The sequence below is a fragment of the Wyeomyia smithii genome, chromosome 2 (genome assembly GCF_029784165.1).
Source record: "Wyeomyia smithii strain HCP4-BCI-WySm-NY-G18 chromosome 2, ASM2978416v1, whole genome shotgun sequence".
Taxonomy (NCBI): domain Eukaryota; kingdom Metazoa; phylum Arthropoda; class Insecta; order Diptera; family Culicidae; genus Wyeomyia; species Wyeomyia smithii.
The window spans coordinates 112210116-112231655 of record NC_073695.1 but is presented as its reverse complement, the minus strand read 5'-3'; the positions used below and the strand labels follow the sequence as shown (position 1 = coordinate 112231655).

The 21540-nt window shown below is 37.6% G+C and overlaps 2 protein-coding genes across 22 annotated transcripts in view; both read left to right on the top strand.

Annotated features, from left to right (window-relative positions):
* Window positions 1-2721: 2721 nt before the first annotated feature.
* Window positions 2722-6432, top strand: LOC129724363 (transcription factor grauzone-like). 18 transcript variants are annotated; one of them, XM_055679206.1, is made up of 9 exons: window positions 2722-2885; window positions 2961-3637; window positions 3735-3775; window positions 3890-4038; window positions 4096-4240; window positions 4295-4982; window positions 5037-5216; window positions 5282-5480; window positions 5540-6432. In XM_055679206.1, exons 4-9 carry the CDS (start codon window positions 3898-3900, stop codon window positions 5702-5704), a joined length of 1518 nt encoding a protein of 505 aa, XP_055535181.1. In that variant the 5' UTR covers window positions 2722-2885; window positions 2961-3637; window positions 3735-3775; window positions 3890-3897; the 3' UTR covers window positions 5705-6432. The 18 variants fall into 18 exon arrangements, 16 of the variants coding, with proteins under 16 accessions (XP_055535181.1, XP_055535183.1, XP_055535182.1 ...); XR_008727910.1 differs by having other exon boundaries at window positions 2961-4038; window positions 5540-5782; window positions 5850-6432; XR_008727909.1 differs by having other exon boundaries at window positions 2961-4038; window positions 5540-5998; window positions 6099-6432.
* A 5496-nt stretch (window positions 6433-11928) lies between these two features.
* LOC129724019 (uncharacterized) overlaps window positions 11929-21540 on the top strand; it is a 104503-nt gene continuing 94891 nt past the window's right edge. The window contains exons 1-3 of one of the 4 annotated variants that reach the window (XM_055678601.1): window positions 11929-12192; window positions 12304-12640; window positions 12719-12887. In XM_055678601.1, the coding sequence (XP_055534576.1) occupies window positions 12818-12887 (70 nt within the window). In that variant the 5' untranslated portion in view covers window positions 11929-12192; window positions 12304-12640; window positions 12719-12817. Of the gene's footprint in view, window positions 12193-12303; window positions 12888-21540 lie in introns of all 4 variants that reach the window. The other 3 variants (XM_055678600.1, XM_055678598.1, XM_055678599.1) reach the window with 3 other exon arrangements.

Genomic DNA, 21540 nt, shown 5'->3' with positions numbered 1-21540 from the left:
AATTTTTTTCATTCGTGATCAGAAATCGGAAGAAGCTGCTAAACATAATCGACCAAAAATGGTGAAAAGTGATAAAAGTCGAGCAACGAGATGCGATGATTTTAAGTTTGGAGGAAACAAAAGCAACTTTACACGGGTTTACAGGTTTACTAGTGTGCGTAGGTGAAAAGCAGGCCTAAGAAAAGACGCCATTTTTAAATGACCGAAAAATAAGCAAAATATTGGAACCACGGTGGGTTCGAAATGGAAATGGAGCCACAAAAAAAGTCACATACAACCCAGTGCAAAAGCATAGGCGCGTCTAAGGCCTGGTGAAAAGTCACCTATCTCTATAGAGATAAGTGACTTTTCATCTACGCACACTAGGAAACGTGTAAACCCGTGTAAAGTTGCTTTTGTTTCCTCCGAACTGTAAATCATCGCATCTCGTTGCTTCAACTTTTATCCCTTTTTAACATTTTTGGTCGATTATGTTAGCAGCTTCGTCCGATTTCTGATCACGAATGAAAAAAAAAAATCATTCAGAAACAAGTTTAAAACATATAATGAGTGTTCAACTTAATATTTGCCCAGCTGCTAAAAACATAGCATTGCAAACAAAACTGCTATTTGTAAATATTTTCCTCAACTAGTGGCACTAACACATTCGTACGTAAAAAGGTCTATTACGGGATTCACGTAAGTGAGAAAAACATCGCAAAGTGACATCTGCTGTGAAATCTGGGTTATTATGAGTGTCATATGAGTGGAGTGAAAACGGAAAAAGCGACGTTTCGCGTGGAATTATTTCACGACCAGTTTGAACGGTTAAATGATTTCACGAAGATAGGGGAGTTTAAAAATCGATTGATTTGTGATCTAGCGGTAATATTTATGGGATTTATTTCCCAGTAACAAGGCGAATCTTTTTTTTTCTTGAAAAAAAAAATCGGCTCTCTGGAACTTACAAATTTTTGAGCTGCGGCCAATTGCAATAGAACGTAAGAGAAAAATTGACCTTCGAATTTCGTTTAGCGGTAGGGCTCAAAAGTTTCCTCTTGTCGAAAAATGTCCTCATACAAAATTTCAGCTCAATCGACTTCCCGGGAAATTTTTGAGCTGGAAAACTCCCACATTTCACTTTGTCCTATTCTCAATTTCACATCACTGGCAATCCCACTTCATGTAGGTGATTTTTGTCACCTCACTTGAGGTGGAATCAGGTCTCAAAAAATGAAGTGAGCGTGAGAGTGAAATATATTTCACCGTGAAGTGACTCCCGTAATAAGCACCTCAGTGTACAATTATCGGTGATCTTTATTTTCACTGGTCAATGACGTAACTGGCCACGCCCAATGCAGATCAATAGAGGAAGGGATATCGGGAGTGTTACTTTAATACTTGTTGCTACCTGAGAGTTGCTACCAGAAACCGAGGAATACTCTGCATCATCCACAAGTATCAAAGGAAGGAATTAGTGTTAATGGAAAGAAATTGATCTGAATCCATCGAGGTTTATGGTGCGATAATTCGCGCACGATATGATTATTGCCGTTGTTTGTTTTGGTGTAACAGTCGCCTTAATGGTGGGTGCCTTGTCATTTCTCTAGTTCCGGTCCTAGGTTCCGTGTAACGGTGATCAACTGTAGGACCTAGAGATAGACCTTAAACATAGTGAACGCCAACGCGAGCGATCGCGCAAGATTTTTGCCGTAGGTTAATGAACAGCTCTACTTACAGCTGTTCATCAACCTATGGCAGGTCTCCCGCCCGATCGCTCGCGTTGGCGTTCGACATGACTAAGGCCTCTGCCAGGCTGAACCAGCTAGCTGGCATCTCTATCTTATTTGCATTGCTTCATCGCAGCGGATCCACGATTTGCGGGCCCCACTGACAGATGCTATGTTATGCATATGAAAAGCGGCGGAGATATGCTATCTCGTTTACACACACGCTGAGATGTTAGCCCTTGAAACAGCTAGCTGGGCTGAACGCCAACGCGAGCGATCGGATGAGATTTTTGCCGTAGGTTAATGAACAGCTCTACTTTCTACTTGAGACTGTACTCCCCAGCTGGTTTCGAGGTACGATGCTGTTTTAACAAGCCAGTCGTCGTAGGTTCGAGTCTTGACTCGGGAGAGACTGTTAGTGTCAGTAGGATCGTAGCACTAGCCCCGCAATTGTTTCTGTACAATTAACGGTTGGCTTTGCTTTTACTTTCGGCTGTTTATTCACCTACGGCAAGAATCTCGCCCGATCGCTCGCGTTGGCATTCAGCATGGCAGAGGCCTAAGGCCATACTCAGAGAGAGAGATAAGTGATGAAAAAAATCGTCAATTTGGTGACTAGGTTTCACATGTAAGAGGTGCTAGATCTCTTCTCAAAGCGCCAGTTAACTAACTTTTTCATTTGTGACTCGTATAAACGGTGGTGACGATGGAAGTCATGGGGAATGATAAAGTGCATCAAAAAACCGTGAAGATGTAAAATTTTAGGTTTATGTTTAATTTTATATACTTTCATCATATTTGATCACTATTTTGTTGACCATAGAAAAGGTTTGTAAATCATCAAAAAAATCACTGTGATAAATTCAAACGCTTCACATTCTCAATTCGGTTTCGGTTCCGAGCTTTCTGTCAAAATTTCATTCATATATTGAGTGCTGAAACTTCTCGTAAAATGGTCTATTGTAGGACCTTGCTTAAACCCCTTTAACCGCTTAAACCCTTTTGCCAGCAACGTCTAGACATATTTGACAGCACTCAAGAACTTGATTTTACTTTTATTATAAGTGTTATAAACAGCTGTTCCAGAAATCAGAAATACTTTTTTGTATTTTTTTGTTGTAAGCTGTGTAAATTTATTATCATTTAACGGTTAGGTACTCGGCAATTTTAACACACGTAAGTACTCGGTAGGGTACCCGGGTACCCACCAGAATAATATGCTTCTTATAGCGAACTTCTTTATTCCACCAGCTCACCTCGTTTTGACCTGGAAGCGCACTAACTGCTGTCAAAACCCTCCTTTATTCGCTCAATTTTGACCTGCCGTGCTGCCCGAAGCGCACTGTAAAATTTGTCAGCTTCAACCCACTACCGCACGTGCTAAGTTCGTAAACAATTATCTGGCATCTCTTTCTTACTTGCGTCTTGATATTTCATTATTCCTCGGCAGTTTTTCCCGCACACAATGGAATAAAGAAATTCGCTATTACTTCTTCAATTCTTGACCGATTTCGATCTTGACCCGTCAAAAGATTGGAAAATTTGTCTATTTTTAGTATACAAGACCTAAAGAGCCATTGATCCCATATGGTTCCCGTAAATCCGGATCTTCGGGACCATGTTCAATATCGGGAAACCGCTCCGAAATGACCATTTCAGATAACTTATCAGATAGACTCAAAATAAATGGAAATCAACTCCTGGAGTGCTTTCATGAATTTTGATACCAATTTCGTTCGGTTTTATTGACAATTGTACTACCTCGTCTCATCGGAACATGCTCCCGAAGATCCGGATTTACAGGAACCAGATGTGGTCACAGGTTCATGTCGGTCCCGGATTCTAAAAGTAGACAAATTTTCCAATCTTTTGACAGGCCAAGATTGAAAATCGAACAAGAAATGAAAAAGCAGAAAGCATTTCATTTTGTGAGTACCCGGGTACCCTGCCGAGTACTTATAGCCCCCCCTTCGACCTCCTCTGCTGCTATAAACAGTCTGATGATGGAAAATGGTTTATTTCCAGTAGATAGGAGCTTTTCATAAGTTTCAACTGGCTGAGTTGAGGTTATCCTTGTTTTTCAAAGCAATAAAGTCTGAAAAGGTACCCGGGTACCCTGCCGAGTACATAACGGTTAAAAAAAAAACAAATAACAATAAAGTCAAATCAAAATAAAACAGGAAAAAAAATGAATGTTGAAATAGACTATTTGGAAGTTAATATGTGTGCTGTGTGCTTAAATGAAAAGTGCGACTTAATTGCTATTTGTTTCGATGAATCCCTGGATCCTAACATAGGTTCTGTTTTGTTACAGCACTTATGGTTTCAGGTATGTTCCTTATATGCAATACAATACAGTTCATAACTCAATGCTATATCATTCCAGCATGAAGATCTGCAATTCAAGCGTATTTGTGAAGATTGTTGGGAGCAAGTGAAGTTATTTCACATATTTTATTCAACAGTCAAAAAGGTTCATAACGAGTTAAAGATTGCAAGAGATAGCGCAATGATCATCGAGATTGAAGTTGGTACGTTACGCGATATTATATACATTTCTCAATTGATATTTAATTTCCTCTTAGAACCACAATTCCTTGATAAATCCAATTATTGTATAAAAGACACACCTTTAGAAAAAGACTCCCCTACTACAATGCACATGCCTGCTACACAGTTGTTTGAAAACGATGATCAGAAAGCGCTCGACAATGTTGTTCTAGAAGAAGAACACCTGGAGTTATCAGAGTATTTATCATCAGACTCAGCTACGGACGGAAAGAAATTAGTGTCCAAGGCGCTCTTAGAAGAATCAAGAGAAGGAAATCTGAAACATCAGGTCAAGCGTAAATGCATTGAAAGAATTAAAAACGAAGATGCTAAAATCGCTGAGCACTGCAATTTACAGTGTGAAGAATGCGCTTTATGTTTTGTTAATTTTCTAGAGTTCAAACGACATTTTCGTGAAGTACATCAAACTCGAGCATTTATAACGTGTTGCAATCGAAAATTTTCCAAACGCTTTCGTTTAGTAGAACATGTTACACGACATATCAACCCAAATGCTTTCAAATGTGCAGTTTGCAATAAATCATATTCCAACAGTGCCGGTCTCAATCTTCACATGACACGGCACAAATCATCAAAATCTTTAATGCAAAAATGCAACAAATGTGACCGTTCGTTTGCTAAAAGATTTCAATTGAATGCGCACCAACTGCAGCACTTGCCCGAAGGAGATAAGAAAAGTATCTGTACAATATGCAACAAACTGTAAGAAAGGGTACAATGGAATAATTAAATGTTACATGATGATTCTATTTCCAGTTTCGCAAATATTAGCATGCTGAACGTTCACACGAATTTGAGGCATAAACCTGTCAAAATGTTAATCTGCGATGTCTGCGCCAAAAGCTTCAAAGTGAGTTCGCAGCTCGAAAAGCACCGCAAAGAACATGATATTGCATACGCAGAAGTTAGGATGCAGTGTAAAATTTGTTCTAAATGGTATTCTTTCTAGAACGACGAATATAAAACTAAGATGCATAATTTTATAATTTGTTTGCTCGTAGGATGAAAAATGCTTGCAGCTTGCGAAAACATATACTACGGCACGATGGAGAAGGAAGTACGCATGAATGTAATATATGCGGAAAAAGAGCTCCCAACGTTTTAGCACTGCAAAGTCATATTAGTTTTGTTCATAAAAAAGAAAAACTGTTTCAATGTAACGTTTGTACAAAGGCATTTAAAAGACAATTTTCGTTGGTGGTGAGTAATCTGGCACAATTATTTCTTCTAACTGGTTTTAATATTTATCTACTTTTTAGGAGCACATGGCAACCCATACCGGAGAAGTGCTATACCAGTGTCCGTTTTGTGTAAAAACGTTCAACTCCTCAGCAAACATGCATTCGCATAAGAAAAAAACACATCCTCGTGAATGGGAGGAGTGGAAACGGAAAAGTGAACTACCATTCATCGGAAAAAATTAGCCATTTTTTCCTATAGAAGACTGAACCACCGTGACCATTGATAGTAGATCTATTGTGGTATGCTCTGCCTTGCTCTAGGTACATTCAATTTGGCACATAACTATTATTAAGCTGATGTCCAATTTGATTTGCACATATATCTCAGTCAGGCAACACACTTCGAATGAAGTATAAAATTTAAGAAGGGATTTCATTCCATACGTCGGAAGGACTTAGAAATCCTTTACCGAAGATACGCAGTCTGCGGGCAATTATGAAATTGGTCCTACATCAGTAACAAAGTAAAAGAAAAATGTAAGAGGAACAAAAAGCATTTGATTTGAAATATGATTATTATACACGCAAGTGAAATTTACCTAATTGGATTTTTTTTCTCAATTATTTTTTGGCACAGAAACACAATAGTGAATATGCTCCGAAGGTGCCTAGATCAGAAAGCCGGAACTTCATAGTAACAACAGAAGTAATAATAAGAGCAATAATAATTAAATTTTTAAATATAACAGTAGTGACAAAAATAAAATAAAAAGGTGCAAAAAATTTTAAATTACAAAGGAAAGCACCAAAATTCAAACAGCGGAAGCAACAAAGGAGGATTCTTTAATAATACTATATGACACAAGGTATAATCTGGTCATTTCGTCTTGCTTATCTTAGTACACACATTAAATTAAATATTTAAAATTAAAAATAAAAGCGCAATAAATGAGAATTGATTCCAGAAATAATTTTGAGTAAATGCTATATTAGCTTTAATCCTTTTTCAGGCCTATCGTCACCTTCAATACCAGTTATAGCGGTTATAGTTATAGCTTTTTTTTGGTTGCACGACTTTGTAATAATGCCAAATGACCTATCGTCGAATATCGACAATTTTTTATTTGAATGAAACTTTTCATACACATTTGACCAGGATAAATCGCGAAAAGCCGTATTTCCACAAATGAAACCTTTTAAACTTAACTTATAGGTAACAATTTTTTTCAGTTGAGTGAGAGTAGTTGCGAGCCATGTGGCCATTTTATATTTTGTATGAAATGGTACGTCTGTTTATCTGTGATTACTATGTTCAGATTTAAAAAAAAATCAACTTTTTTTTTGTAAAATAAAATTTAATGTTTATTAATAATTTATTTTGTTGAAAATTTTTTTTTCACGATCTTTTTTTCAAGAAGCAGATTTTCTTTTTTCAAAGGTTTCTGAGTTACAATGCTTTTAATGAACCTGTGCCAGAACTTTACGTCCTTTTAGAAAATTACTCTTATGCCTGAAAAATGCATCCACCCGCGGGAAAAATTCAGTTTGCTAAGTCAAATACGTGTGCAAAGCTTCTTTTCTTTTGTGCATTTTCAGATAATTTTGCATGAAAACGCTCAGCTTTCTTATACATTCAAGGGTGTCCCACATGAAATTTCATCACGGAACAAAACACCGTAGAACATTACATAGTAGACCGATCCTGTTCAAACTATCAGACCATAAAATATAACACCCTGATAAGCTTTTGGCATATTTATTTTGTTAAACTTCAATGCCATAACCGTACTCCAGTCGTTAGGTTTTGTACAACATCTGGCTGCTGCTTTTTCCGTACGGAAACCCACTTTTTCTTCATATCCTCCACATATTTGACCTCCTTGGACTGCTTTTGTGGTGCCTGCTCCATAATAACCCAGTATTTTTCGATAGATCTTAGTTCCGGTGCGTAGTTCATGTCCTTGGGTACGAAGGTGACCCCTTGGGCTTCGTACCACTCCGGACCAGGACATAACTTAAATGGTGGCACGAAGCTAAATCCGGCCAAAAGATCGTAGGCCCTCGTGTTGCTTCAAGAGAGGAACAGGCGCTTTTGTAGATACTCCTTGAGGTAGATTTCCCCGTTTGGAGTTCTGGCAGTCACGAACGACGCACTCCTTTTGCCACATGAGCAAATCGCTTGCCAAATCAGGTATTTCTTGGCAAATTTTGAAAGTTTCTGCTTCCTTACTTCCTCTGGAACATCAAACCTGTGCTGGGCAATGAAAAAACGGTTACCCCGGAAGCTACCAGAAGTCCTTGACGTAAGTCTTATCATGCATGATGAGACAATGAGGCTTCGTCAAGATGTTGTCTCATCACTCTCATCATGAATACAGTTTCCGGGCCTGTGATTGTTCTGCCGTTCGTCACGATTTGGAGCCTCCTGCACTTTATACGTATGCAGTCCCTCCCGCTCATCGGCTCCCTAAACGAAAGACTTGGACAGATTCAAGTTTAAACGCTTCCACAACACGCTTGTGATCACTAGAGACAGAGGTAATTCGCGGCAAAAAAATTGAAAATTCGCGGGTGGCAAAATAGAAAATATTCAAAATTCGCGGCAATTTCGCGGCAACCCGTTCTTTAGAAAAAGCCAAATAAAGTGCATTTTTTTGGTAAAAACAATAAAAAAACTGTTTTATTAAATTTTATATACGGTAATTTAACAGTATGGTTCATGATTTCTTTGCAGTACGGACTACTGTGTCAAATTGTCTTCAATGTCAATCATAATTGGGTGTCGGCAGGCACGTATTATTCCAGTTATTCTGACTCACGCTGCATTCCGCATCTACCGAGTTTCCAGGAATCGATAAATATTTATTTGCCAGCCGGAAAAGTTAAAAAAATACTGTCCTCGTTTCGAATACTTACCAAAATTATCAAAATGCAAAAATGCTTGCTACTTGAACTAAGTAGGTATATCTTGCAACTTCGATTTCGCCCACTCGAAAATTCTATCATGCAGGTCCCCAATCGCCAAAATCTTTGCTCAAAGAGGATCTAGTAACTGAACCGTCCGAAAACAATTTAACTCAGACTGACAAAATCTCGTTGTAAGAGAGCAGTAGTACTATTCCATCTTATTGTTTGCGTATGAAAAGGCCTCCCGTTGCCACCGAGGTGCCTATTGATCTTTAGATTTCTTCGTGTTGTTGTTTTTCGCGGCATTTCGCGGATTTTTGATAATTTCGCGGCCGATGCTGGATTTCGCGGAATTCGCGGCTTCCGTGAATTCGCGATTTACCACTGTCCCTAGTGATCACTAATAGAACAATCATTCTGACCGTATGTTTCGTTCCGTTCGAAGCTTACAACTTCGTAGTAACGTTTAACCACACGACTCGCCGTTGACTGCGATTTTTCAGGTGCTAGTGCAAAATCAATTTGCGACGTTACTTTTCGGGTTTCCCAGTCTTCTTAATATAATGTTTTTGCTACTACATAGCGGTGTAAAATAAAAATCTGTTAACGGAAAGGACGCGATATTTTTCAAACATCCGCTCAAATGCAGGAAATTGTTGTTTACTTTACGAACTAATTTCATTTTTGTCATGTGACTTACATTTTAAGTTTAGTAAAGCGGGCAATGTATGCAGTTGTGCGAGGATGCGAAAATGAACGGGAATAGAAGGTGTGACTTTTTAGGCTTAGAAAAAATTTTCCCTCGTCCAGATCGTGTCCCGTTGTCTCCGTTGTCTCCGGCAAGGTGTTTTGGCCAATTAAACAACTGGGAAAGGTATAACTAGTTCTAAACCAAAGTCGAATCACCCTCTACTATTGTCCCGTCCGGACGAGAGAAAAATTTTTCTAAGCCTAAAAAGTCACACCTTCTATTCCCGTTCATTTTCGCATCCTCGCAAAACTGCATACATTGCCCGCTTTACTAAACTTAAATTGTTGTTTGATTTTGCGAACTTTTGTACTATTGAAAATTGTCCCCTCGATAAAAGAATATGACGTCCTGTGATTGGTCGCTTCCTGGATTTCCCTAAAAAGGTTGGCAAAATAGCATACCTTTTTAGGTATCAAACGCAAATTACGTAACACTAAGGATATAGACACAGAGAACAGACGTTCATCTTCTTTTCAAAAGATGTGTAAAAACTTGCAACCATCATTTACCACTAAGTGGTAATGCTCCCGTGATGTGGCGCTTTTGTCGCTTACAAACCAAGCACTGATACCGATAAAATATCGATACAGCAATATTTATGCGGTGCAACTGGGGCACGACGACATTAAAAAATCATCTAAAAACATAAAATCTTTGTTTAACAGCAGTAAATCTAAAACAAACCAATATGCATAAAAAAATTTAAAGATTTACTTTTTAATGTGCAAACATTACCATGTTGTTTTTGAACAACACTGTGACTTCATCGCAGAATAAAGTCGAAACAATTACTTTTGTTAACAGTAACTTTAAAATTGACCTTTTGTTAGTATAATTACTGATAATTCAGACATTTTCACTAACCACTAACCTTATTTTAAAATTTATTTACAAAGACAGTCAGCACCAGTCGGGAATCTCGCCATGTTTTTTTTCGTTTCCGAGATTTTGACAGCAAAAATAAAAACAAAACATTAAAATACAGCACTTCCAGCTGTTAAGTTTTCTTCGCTAGAGTCTAGAGAGCTGTTCTAATGAATTATATTTCTAAAAAATACTAAAATACATATATTTCAAAACGTTTTTAGTAGTGTTGTTTTAAAACAACATTGCGCATTTAAGGGTTAACGTATTTTGATTCAAATTTTTACACACGAAAAATTGACCTTCGTATTTCGTTTAGCGGTAGGGCTCAAAAGTTTCCTCTTGTCGAAAAATGTCCTCTTACAAAATTTCAGCTCAATCGACTTTCCAGGACTTAGAAATTTTTGAGCTGGAAAACTCCCACATTTCACTCGTCCTATTCTCAATTTCATTCACTGGCAATCTCACTTCACGGAGGTGATTTTTGTCACCTCACTTGAGGTGGAATCGGGTCTCAAAAAGTGAAGTGAGCGTGAGAGTGAAATATATTTGTTGTAATAAGCACCAAAATGTTAAAAGTACCGGGATTGATGCGATCGTGACGATTTGGAATATTGCTCAGTTGAAATATGTTGATAGATATGTAATTTTTTACAACCACGTAAAAGTTCTCGATAACAGATGTATAATTTATACTACAGCACGGCACAAAACGTGCAAATTATCTCTTACTCCAAGCAGTGCAGTATTACTTTGAAGTATTATATTATTTTAATACAGTAGACTCCCAGCGTTTATTTAAAGTGAAACTGGACGATGGCTTTTTTTCTTTACAATTTTTAAGTTAAGTTTTTTTTTCATTTCATGGTTTTGAGCGTAAAAATTTCAGCTTCCACTAAATAAATAGCTCTCTGATTGCAACTCTACGCATTTGCCAGCGGTGTGAATAATCGATCAAAGTTTCACTCCCGTAATTTTGATGATTGTTGAATAACAATGAAGAATTTCTTAATTTGAGCAAACAATAGTAGACTTCATGACTCATTAATTAAACACTTTCAATAATGCATTTGTTATAATTGTGCGTAGTTCTACGTCAATTATGTGGTCGTGTTTTGGGGTTATTCTGTTTAGATCAGTTCTTCGGGGCTCTGCGGCCGACAAGGAAGCCGTCAAGATAGGGAAGGCGCGAATAGTTTGGTAAATTTGACTAGTGATAATATTTTCGTTTTATATATCTTTCTGAGATCAAATCATAAAACAAATTAGACGTACAGAACGATATGAGACTGACAAACACAGTATCGTGTAATGAATTAAGTGAAGAAAACTTGTTAAGGCAGAAAATAAAAAAAAAACACAAACAAAATTAATAAACAAATGCTTTTGACCAAATGAAAGAAATTTGTTTGTTTTTACTGCCTATGTATACACAAATTGGCATAGTTAATGGCTCTTCTATATGAAAATACCTTTAGGTTCGATTCCTGATCAGGTCGAGGATCTTTTAGAGTTGGCAGTTTTCTCAAACAGTACCAGAGAGTGCTTATCTCACAATACGCCGAATGGTCCAAAAAATGATATCGAAATTCTCTTTTCTGAATTCGCACGAGACGATTGAAATGGTAATGGGACCATGACTCAGGCGCACGATAGTAGTGTGCGCAAAGATGCAAAGATAGCCGAACTCGCTCTCCCCTACGGTTTTCGCCATTCACCTTCACTCTGGATGCGGTGCGGCTCGCGACTACAAACTACAACTCAATAGCCACCTCTGGGGCGCGATAATACGATACTGTCTTCAAGACTTCATTCAGCCAGTCACTGGCCAGTTCAAACCAACAGAGAATAAAACAACTTTAAGTAACATACTCAACGCTGCACTCTCCTTCAACTTAACTTGCACGTCGTTCAAAAGCCGGCGGTCTTGCGCACGATCGCAGGCTATCCGATCAGCAGTCTGTGTTGAGTCGCTGCCGCAGAAAGGTGTACCGGATCGATTTCTTTCGCGTGTCTTTTCGCGTATAAGCGTTGTTAGCTTCTAAGAGCCGTACAGCGGCTTACGTTTCGCCTGCCCTCGCGTGAAGCGCTGAGAACCGCAAAGTGCCGCCCGCTGTCTTACTGTGCATCCAGTCCGTAACACCCGTCAGATTCACTCACCAACTGATCGAGCCGCACCGTAATCATTCCGAGCGTACAATATCTGCTTGTGGGTTCTCTTACTATTATCGCTGTGTTTTTTTCGCTGTTCACTGTTTCCCGCAGTTGCACATAATTAGAAAGTTTAATTTAAAAACTATTTTTTCTGCTTCTCGCACAGCATTTTTTCTACATTTCATGCTATCCATTGTGAGTTAAGTTTCTGTACATTTTCATGGTTTGATAGCTAGATCAATTCGCGTTGAAACCTCCTGGTCAAATCAATATATTCTGAAATTGTGTCTGTTTTGGACATTTCAGTTGTGCTTCCCGAATTCCATTCCAAAGCAGTGTAAGACAACGCGACTAAGTGTTTCGATATCAACTTATTTTTAAACGATAATAGCGTATAAAAGAAATAGCAATAAAATAGTGCGAGAATTTGATGGCTACCGTTTAGACCATATCAAAACGAAAAAGTATAAGAGTTTCAGTGCAGCAAATATAACATCGATTATGTAACGTAAAATTAAGCAAAAAAGAATACGTAAGGAGTGTGCTTGTTTACAGTTTTTGTTGTTTATCTTGTCCTATAGTCCGATACTAACTGACGAGCAACTATAGTCTAGAAGTGGTCGGTGAGTGCTCGTTAACTCGCTCATAAAAGGTGCTCAAGGAGAACCACCGTACTCGAGATGAAGCTCGTCAGCATCGGTCTGACCATACTGGTCGGACTTTGTAGCGCCTCCGTCTGCAATGCAAAAGGTAAGTTGAGCTGAAGGTCATTAGCGCCCGCAGACCGGATCTCCCACGCCGGACTACCATTTGTTGTAATCTCATTCGTAATCTTATTCACAAAACTCTGACTCACACTCAAGACAGTTGTAGATCAATATTCATTTACATATGCGCTGTTCAAACACATATAACTGTTGTCGATTCAAATGTATTGAGTGAATGAGGCCGCAGTTGTTTGGTGAAACGTTTGTTGAATATTTTCGCCGCCACAGAATAACCAATCTGCCTTCTTTGTGGCAAACAGCATCCATTTAAGGATAGTGGTTTTGTCCGTGAATGAGAAGATTGAATGTACAGTTGTTGCTAGTTGCAACTTTTTGTTTCAACGTCAAACTCGTTTCGAACCGTGAGCGGCGAGACCCCGACGCGACGATTGGCAGCAGGATTACCGTCCATTTGAGTAAACTTATTTTTTCGAAATCTACATTTCAATTTGACTTGAACTAACGCGTCAACTTATGCAATTTTTCAAGAAGGGGATGCTATATAACGTTCTGCTGCTTCTGTGGAAGGAGTGCCTTTCATTATGATAATGATATTGAAACCGAGGTTTCCTTCCCCAAGTGTTTTTTCTTTGAATACCATTGTTTGTGTTTTATTGTAATTTTTCGTTTTAGTCGCTGATCGAAATAACAAACTGAAAACCTTACGGTAAATGGACACCTTATTTACCAAGATACACTATGCAAAATGTAAGTTGTTATGAAACAACTACAAAAGTTAATCGATTCGTAAACAACGTTGATTCTTTTGTTGAGACGTGGAGTAAACTGATGGCGTTTATATTTTTCAATTCGAAAAGCATTTTCGATTTCTCTTTCCAATGTTTCTTCACCGTAAATATATTTGCGGCCATCTTTTTTGAACACCTGAGAAATTCATACCAAATTAATATAGCGAGTATTATTCTCATGGTACGATTTATGAGTTTTGCATATTGGAGCATGTGATATCCGAGTAAATCATGAAATTCGTTTAGTATCAGTAAGTAAGTTATTAACAAGTATTGAATGTATGTAGAGGAAATCTACAGAATCGATAACACGACTTTGGTAGCTATCAAGATAAATCAACTGTTTGTTTATTCTTGTTCTCGTGACCCGGATGAAATCATGATTTTGATTATTGAGAAGCGTTCGATAAGTATAATTTTCGTCTGATAATCGTCCTCTTGGTTGGTACATGATAACTGAATCATTATATCGTGATTGTTTCGTTTTTCGACAGTTCCGAAGAATCATAATAATTACCTTGGTAAACAAAGGATTGATAAAAAAATGAAAAACTATAGTGTTTCAACCATTCCCGTGAATTTCGGTAACCTTAGCATAGATCACTTAACCAGAGACTTAAATGATTTTTCCCGTAAGCTAACATGAAAGCGACGAACACATTGAGCAATTTCTCTGCGGCATTTTGATGCACTGCTGCATTCACTAGTAGAGATGGTCGGATTTTGGGTTTTCTATATTGTATTAGGTGATAAAATGTTTGCTTTATACTGCCCTACATGTTTACCAAAATATTTTTCAGTATTCTTTGTTTGTTTTTCTGTCATGTCAACATTAACGAATCGTCTTGTATTTTCGACATTGGCCGGTATCAAATACCGGGAAATGAGCTATAATTTCATGAGTTCCATAGTGAAAATGATAGGGGAACTGCTCCATTATTCATCTCAGCCCATACCTTCATCTCATACAACATGAAAACACAATTGAAAATAGGAAAAAACGCATATTTTCTCCTTAAACCAATCTGCTAATTCATGTAATGGATTCTTCTTAGATCACTTTAGATTCCTATTAAAGTATAATCCTCAAAAACTCACTTAAAAGCACTAAATTTGATATTATAGTCGGGCATCTGCACTCGAAAACTCATTTAATTCAATCACCTACCTTAGAAAACAAAATCCGCGCATTGTTCTATATGGCTACTACGGGACTCGTTCAGCAGCCAACCAAGTTTTTTTTTTCATCACTAGCGGACCACTTTTTATTTTATTTATGTGGAATAAACAAAATCACTCACTACACTAAGAATACTTTAATCTTTTAAATGTTAACCTCAAAATTCCTAAAACAAACTTTAATTAGCAGAAATATATTAGATAAATTTCTATAATTCCTAAATTTCAACTGTATGTATTTTCATCTGTTTTCACTGCGTTGAAGAAAATCAAAAGTTGCCAAATCATACTGAAAATTTTGAATCGTTTCGACATAATTGACATAAATCTACAGCACTGTAGTGGTTACCTAGGTTACCAATTTTGCACGTAAACAACTACATCGGATATCTAGGTAACCTATTACGACGAGCTGCGGCTATGTTCATTCATGATAATGTGATTCATTCATGATTAACAGTGTGATGAATATGGGGGCGTTGTGAGATGAATAATTGAGCAGTGTTTCATATTTTGAGATGGATATAGAAGCGTTGTGAAAAATGGTTTGTTTTACAAAATTCAGGATAAATTTGGCTAAGTTTACTAAATATACAATGCTGAACGGTTCCATGAGAGCACGTATTTTGTTTATTTCTTCAATGATTTCGTAAAAATTTGGTGTTAAATCCGTGCATTCTTTGTGAATATCGGCATAGAACAGATATGTAACTTCGAACAAAACTCTGCGGCAAATCGGTGCCCAAGCTTTCGCATTCATTTTTTGCTGTTCCATCCTACATTGATTTTACAGTGCATCGTTCAAACAGTTCGCTCCAATAGTTTGAACATGCACCAAAAAATTATTTTTCTTTGCTTCAATGACCAGGCAAAAAGGTGATCTTGAATAGTTGAATCTATCAAAATCAAGTTAAGAAGTTAAGAACAAATTAAACTAAAAATGTTTCAACCATTCAAACATTGTTTAACAAATTTTCTTGGATTGTACATCTCGCGCCTGTTGAAACTATTTTAAACTGTTAGTTGATTTACTTGAATATCTTCGTTGGATTTGGAATTTCTCTACCAACGACATTTTTTTTCGTTTTTTATACCTAACATTGCAAGTATTGCATATCACAGCACTGATTACGACATTAGGTACAATGTAGAAAAATGATTGTCGTTAGTCAAGATATTCAGTTTTCAACTTGGGCATCAATGAAATTCATTAAAAATTATCTGCATAAAAACTGTTGCCAGTTACCAGTACCGGGGAGAACAAAGCATTCTCTCGGCGAAAAGCGGCGAGAGCTCATACAGTCCTTTTATTGAATGAATGGAATATAAGCGTAATAAAATTTCGAGTGTAAAATGCGTCCTCTCCACCGCTAGATGTCGACACTTAAAATAAAGCGATTTTGTTTCATTTTTGGTTCTTCAGTTGAACAGATGTGATATCGGCTTAATGAGATGAATAATGGAGCAGTTCCCTACCGTGAACGTAGCAAACTTTGATAGCGCGGGTAACATTGACAGTGCATGATGACCCGCACATAACAACCTAATAAATTTGCTCCGTTATTTTTACAAAAGCCACCACAATGCACACTGGGAAAAAAGAAGGAATTTGTGTTTCATTTGTAAGGGACCCCTCCCTTCCAGAGGAAGGAGGGGTGTCAAACCACCACAGAAATATTTCTTGCTTCCAAAAACCTTTACATGCGAAATTTGTTTCCATTTGCTTGATTGGTCCTTAGGTTATGCATAAATTTGTGTTTCATTTGTATGGGACCCTCCCTTTCAGAGGAAAAAGAGGTCACAAACCAGTATATTAACCTTCCTTGGTCCCAAAAACCCCTACATACAAATTTTCTGCCGATCTGCTGATCCTTTCTCGAGTAAAATCGTGATTTACGAAGTCTAACTTATTTCCACTATTTAGATTAGAAGAAAAAGGTGAATTGTGGTAAATTATGCCACTAACAAGACCTGGATTTAAATGAAACCATTACCATTCGATTCCTTGAACTAATACATCGTGGCGTCACTGTCAATACAATTTGCCTATTGAAATATATTGATTCACGGTTTTCTGCGAGTAGATACAGTAAGTCTGTGCTGATAAACTAACATTTCAAAAACTGACTTTATAATTCTGCTTTTTGTTTACCGGTAAAGAGTCGCGGTAAACATTTCAGCCCCGATACAAAACAGCTGATCAAAACCTACAATATGAGGGTAAAACATTCAAAAACATAGCAGAAACAGAAACCATCATCTGATCACAGAATATAGTTATGAAATCTGTGGAATGCCAGAAAAAAATCAGATATACGAGGGAAAAAGGAAAACTACTTCTAGGAATGATCGCCGAATACTGAAATTGGTAAAAAAGATGCCTTCCTCACGTCTATAGCCATCAAAGCGAAATTTTATAGAAGGTGACGACTAAAACAAGCCGGAACCATTTGATTGATTGTAAATACCGTGCTCATACGACCAGAAAAACTCCTTTGGCATGTGAAAGATTTTTCGGAACACGGAGACAATCTTTTGAAGAGTCATATATACAAGTTATAGAAAAAGAGTGCACGGCTTATTTCTATAAATGATGTAAGTCTGCAACGAAACACTTAACGCAAGTTACTGTAATAAACGCTGACTAAACTAAACGTTTAGTAGCAGAATGTCACTTGGCGATCGATATAATTATTCCTAGCTTGACAAGCAGTTTTTTACCATTAACGAAAAGGTGCAAATATATAGCGTCTTTTTTGAATAGAAAGAATTCTTGACTGGACAAAAAGATTTCATAGAATGATTGCTTGTGCAACCATTAAAAACCGCAAATCCTGGTCAGTTAAGCAAATGACTTCTAAGGATGTATCTGAATAAATGTGAAACAAACTCTTTTATTCTTCACCGATGTATTCTCGAGCTACGGAGCGTCAATCTTTATTGCCAGAACAGCGATGGATTAACCTTGGGAAAGACTAAGAGTTTAATTACCAATACCGTATCGGTCTCCAATCGGTCTAATTCTGACGACGTTTATCAATCACTGTCATAGAGATTTCATTTACATACAAGAGATTTTCACTTCGTACTACGGTTCATTGTCTACGTACCGATACGCCAAACCATTCATACAGTAGTGATCGGTCATGGCTTCACATTTCCTTTATTATATTTTATTGATAGTTGCCTGTTTTGGTTGCTAAGTACTGGTACCGGTAGGTTCAAGTAGTGATGTCACCATAAATCGATCGTACTGCCAGTTTTCTTTGTTGTCTATGAACACAGATGATAATTTTATTACTGTATTATTCATACTGTTTTTGTTTCCTTCCTTTAATCAAAAAGCGATTATTTTATTGTTGCAATAAATCACTTCTTATATGAAGTTGCATTGTAAAATATACGCACAAATGTCATAAAATGTTCACGACTTCTTTTTACGCCCTACTAGGACTGCAAATTCTTATGCATTTTCTGCAAACGGGTATATTCTAGGGATGCGATCAATCTTCAAGTACCAAGGAAATTGCTATAAATTCAAATCATTGCCCTCAGAACATCGTTTTCGTCTAGTCAATATTATCGTTTCGTGTATGGAGTGCTTTATAGCACATGCTTAAGGGTATCAATACTGTGTGTACATTGAATATGCCTTTTCATTGTTGTATTCTTCGCTTGATGCGCACTTACTTGCACATCATGCCTGCCCACAGTGATAGGTAGCCAAACAACAACTTTACTCGGTTATTGTGCTAAAGCTATATTCGCGCTTCGATTGCTTTCGGTTATTGGGCTCCGCAGGCGGGCGATGATATTTGTTACTTTGTAATAAAAATACGATGTACGTTTTTCACACAAACCGTCTAGAAGTTGAAAGCGGAAGGATGAGTAATGTGGCAACGACTTCAACCGTGATGCAACCAGTATTTACAGCGTTGCTCTTGAGTATCGTTTCGCGAAGTCAGTGGCAGTGAATTGATGCATATTTTATTTGAGTTCTGGCTTCGGATACCACAATCAAACATTGTTATGCAAGTTAAATCTTTTTATCCTGAGTGGTTGCAATAGCATCTACCCAAAAACTTGTTTTGTATATAGGATGTAAAAAAGCTAGCTGTTGAAATGATTGGGTTTTGTGTCAACAGATAATTTTTCTAAATCAAAACCATTGAAAACAACAATGAAACAATGATAATAATTTCCTTCGTCTAAAGTGTTTTATCAAAATATACTGACAACACAAACAATATTGCCAAAAATTGAATACTTTTTGCAGTGAGAATTAAAAAGAATTGATGTTTTATTCAGAACAATTAAAACAATCATTAAATTTCCATCGTCTTTTTTACTTTTCATTTGCTTTTGGTGAGAACTGTAGAAATGATTCTCATAACACCTAAGGTTAATTCTTTTATTATATTTCACAAAAAAATCAAGAATTCACATTTTACGATTGTAAACATGATTCCAATTCCATGTTGGCTTAAACCGAAAATTGGTTACATTTAGGCAAATAACAAAACCTTAACATTTTTTAAATTGTCATAAAACTGCGTTACTCTAGGGAAATTTTAATGCCGAATGAAGTGGGAAATTCGTCCCTTTTTACGGAAATATGCATTTTGTATTGAGTTCGGATACAGCAACCAGGTGATTTCGTTTCTTTAAAAAAACTTTCATTTTAGTGTGTATTCTATAGACGATTATCTCAAAGTTGTATTACACGACACTTAAAAAATAGACCCAATTATGCTCATGAAAAGGGCAGACAAGATCAATAACAACGCAGAATGACATTGTCACAGAATGCAGCCGAGTGTAATAAGATAAAATAAAATCCGGTGTAACATTGCTTAACCACACACCACGTCAGTTAACAGTATGTAATTAGTGTTTCATTACTGAAAGTTGTATAAACATGTGACCATGATTGGCATTTTTTTTTTGCCATTTCCGAGAAAACCATCGTCGCTGCTGTTGGGAACTATATGCGAGCTATTCAGACTCGCGCACTGCGACGCAATGTCGTGGTCCGTGGAAGAGAAATGCAATTATCTCATAAAGATGGTATGACATGAATCTGACTTACTTCCTTCCTTTTATCACGAAGATCGACACGGGAGGCCTTCTACATGTCTGTCGTCAAATACGCTGATTGTTGGAGATTTTTTGCGAAATAGAAAACCACATCAAATTGGACGTACGGTTAAAACTTGAAGCAGAATGATCTAATGATTTACCCAGATGCTTAAGCAACTGACGGGTATGGAAAGAAGTACGTACAAGGAAGCTGAGAGTTTTCTCAGTAATCATGCACTGCAATGCATTCTGGTCTCTTTCGGGTAAGATGTTATGCCCATGAGAAGAACGCCGGGAATTTGTTTTATTTTCTTACTGTTTATATCTTTGTGTATGAAAAACTGTTGATATACTCTACCAGAAATTCTTTCAAGCATATAAGTATTTTACGTCTTGACGCTGCCAAAACTGGAATGTTGGCTAGTCACAAGTTTGCATAACTGATTCAGTATTTGTTCATACTTCTAGCATTATGACAAATAATTCAGATCACATTTTCAAAACATAACGCCCATTGAAGTTGTGTGTTATAGAGCTCTCTAAGAGTAACCTTACACCATGCGTTCTCGCGCCCCGAGTGCTATTCATTCGTCAATCCACAGGGTTTTCACAAAGACTTAGACAAGCATAAAGCCAACGAACCCGGCTTTGATTCCCTCGGCGACTGTCTAAATATGAATATGACGTTACTGTGCAGGAGAACTTCCCTTTCCTCGTCGAAATGCGCATTCACAGCTGGCAGCAAATTGTCGCCTGCATGGCATTTGGCTCAGCGGCCCACACAGCATAATATTCCGCCAACATTCAGCGCACAGTGCCATCGGTTTGTCTCCGGTGCTGTTACCGCGATGGGAACCGGTTTGCAAATCGTCTCCAAATATATGACAACAGCCGGTGGCAGGCGGGTGCCGTTTCGAGTTTTTTTTTTACGTTTCGCTGTTGCAGGAATCCTTGGTTGAATAAAAGATTTCTTTCTCCACTTCGTCCTACCAATACCTATACCACACATTAACCATCAAGGTAGCAGAGAGCTTAGCGTGTTTGTGACAATCTCGGCCAACCGCAATTGTACTTAAAACGTAGCTAGTAAGGTAACACGCAATGAATAATTGGTTGTTGTTTTATTTTTATTTTACGTGGGAATAAACAGTTGCACTTTATGTGAGGCCCGCAATAAAGTAGTTCTAGTGGCTGATGCACTAAATACGATTACCGATTGCATTTGCCTTCTCACGCCATGAAATTCGTCGGAGGGTAGTTTTATGTATGCCTTCATAGCATACGGCCTTTCGCGAACATTTAGTTAAAGCTAAAAAATGTATCGGATTCAGTAAACTTTTTCATATAATCATTGAACATACAAACAGTATCGCACGCTTAGTTTGGGGGCTAATAGCGGTCTCGATCAACTAGATTATTAATTGAGAAAATTCGTTATCGATATTGTTTTTGGCACATTTTGCATGTGTAGGATAAGTACAACGATACACCGTACCCCAGTGCCGAGTCGAGAAAATTTCCAGCTTGAAAAGATCCTCGACTCGATCGGGAATCGAACCCGATATCACAACCGTGTGGGAGAGCTAGCCGACCGACATTGTCAAGCACAGAGCCACATGGACCACTAAA

Coding starts and splice junctions, on each gene's coding strand:
- LOC129724363 (XM_055679208.1), top strand. CDS start 3,898: ATGAATGTTGAAATAGACTATTTGGAAGTTAATATGTGTGCTGTGTGC. Junction 4,983..5,036: donor TGTACAATATGCAACAAACT/GTAAGAAAGGGT, acceptor TTCTATTTCCAG/TTTCGCAAATATTAGCATGC. Junction 5,217..5,281: donor TGTAAAATTTGTTCTAAATG/GTATTCTTTCTA, acceptor GTTTGCTCGTAG/GATGAAAAATGCTTGCAGCT.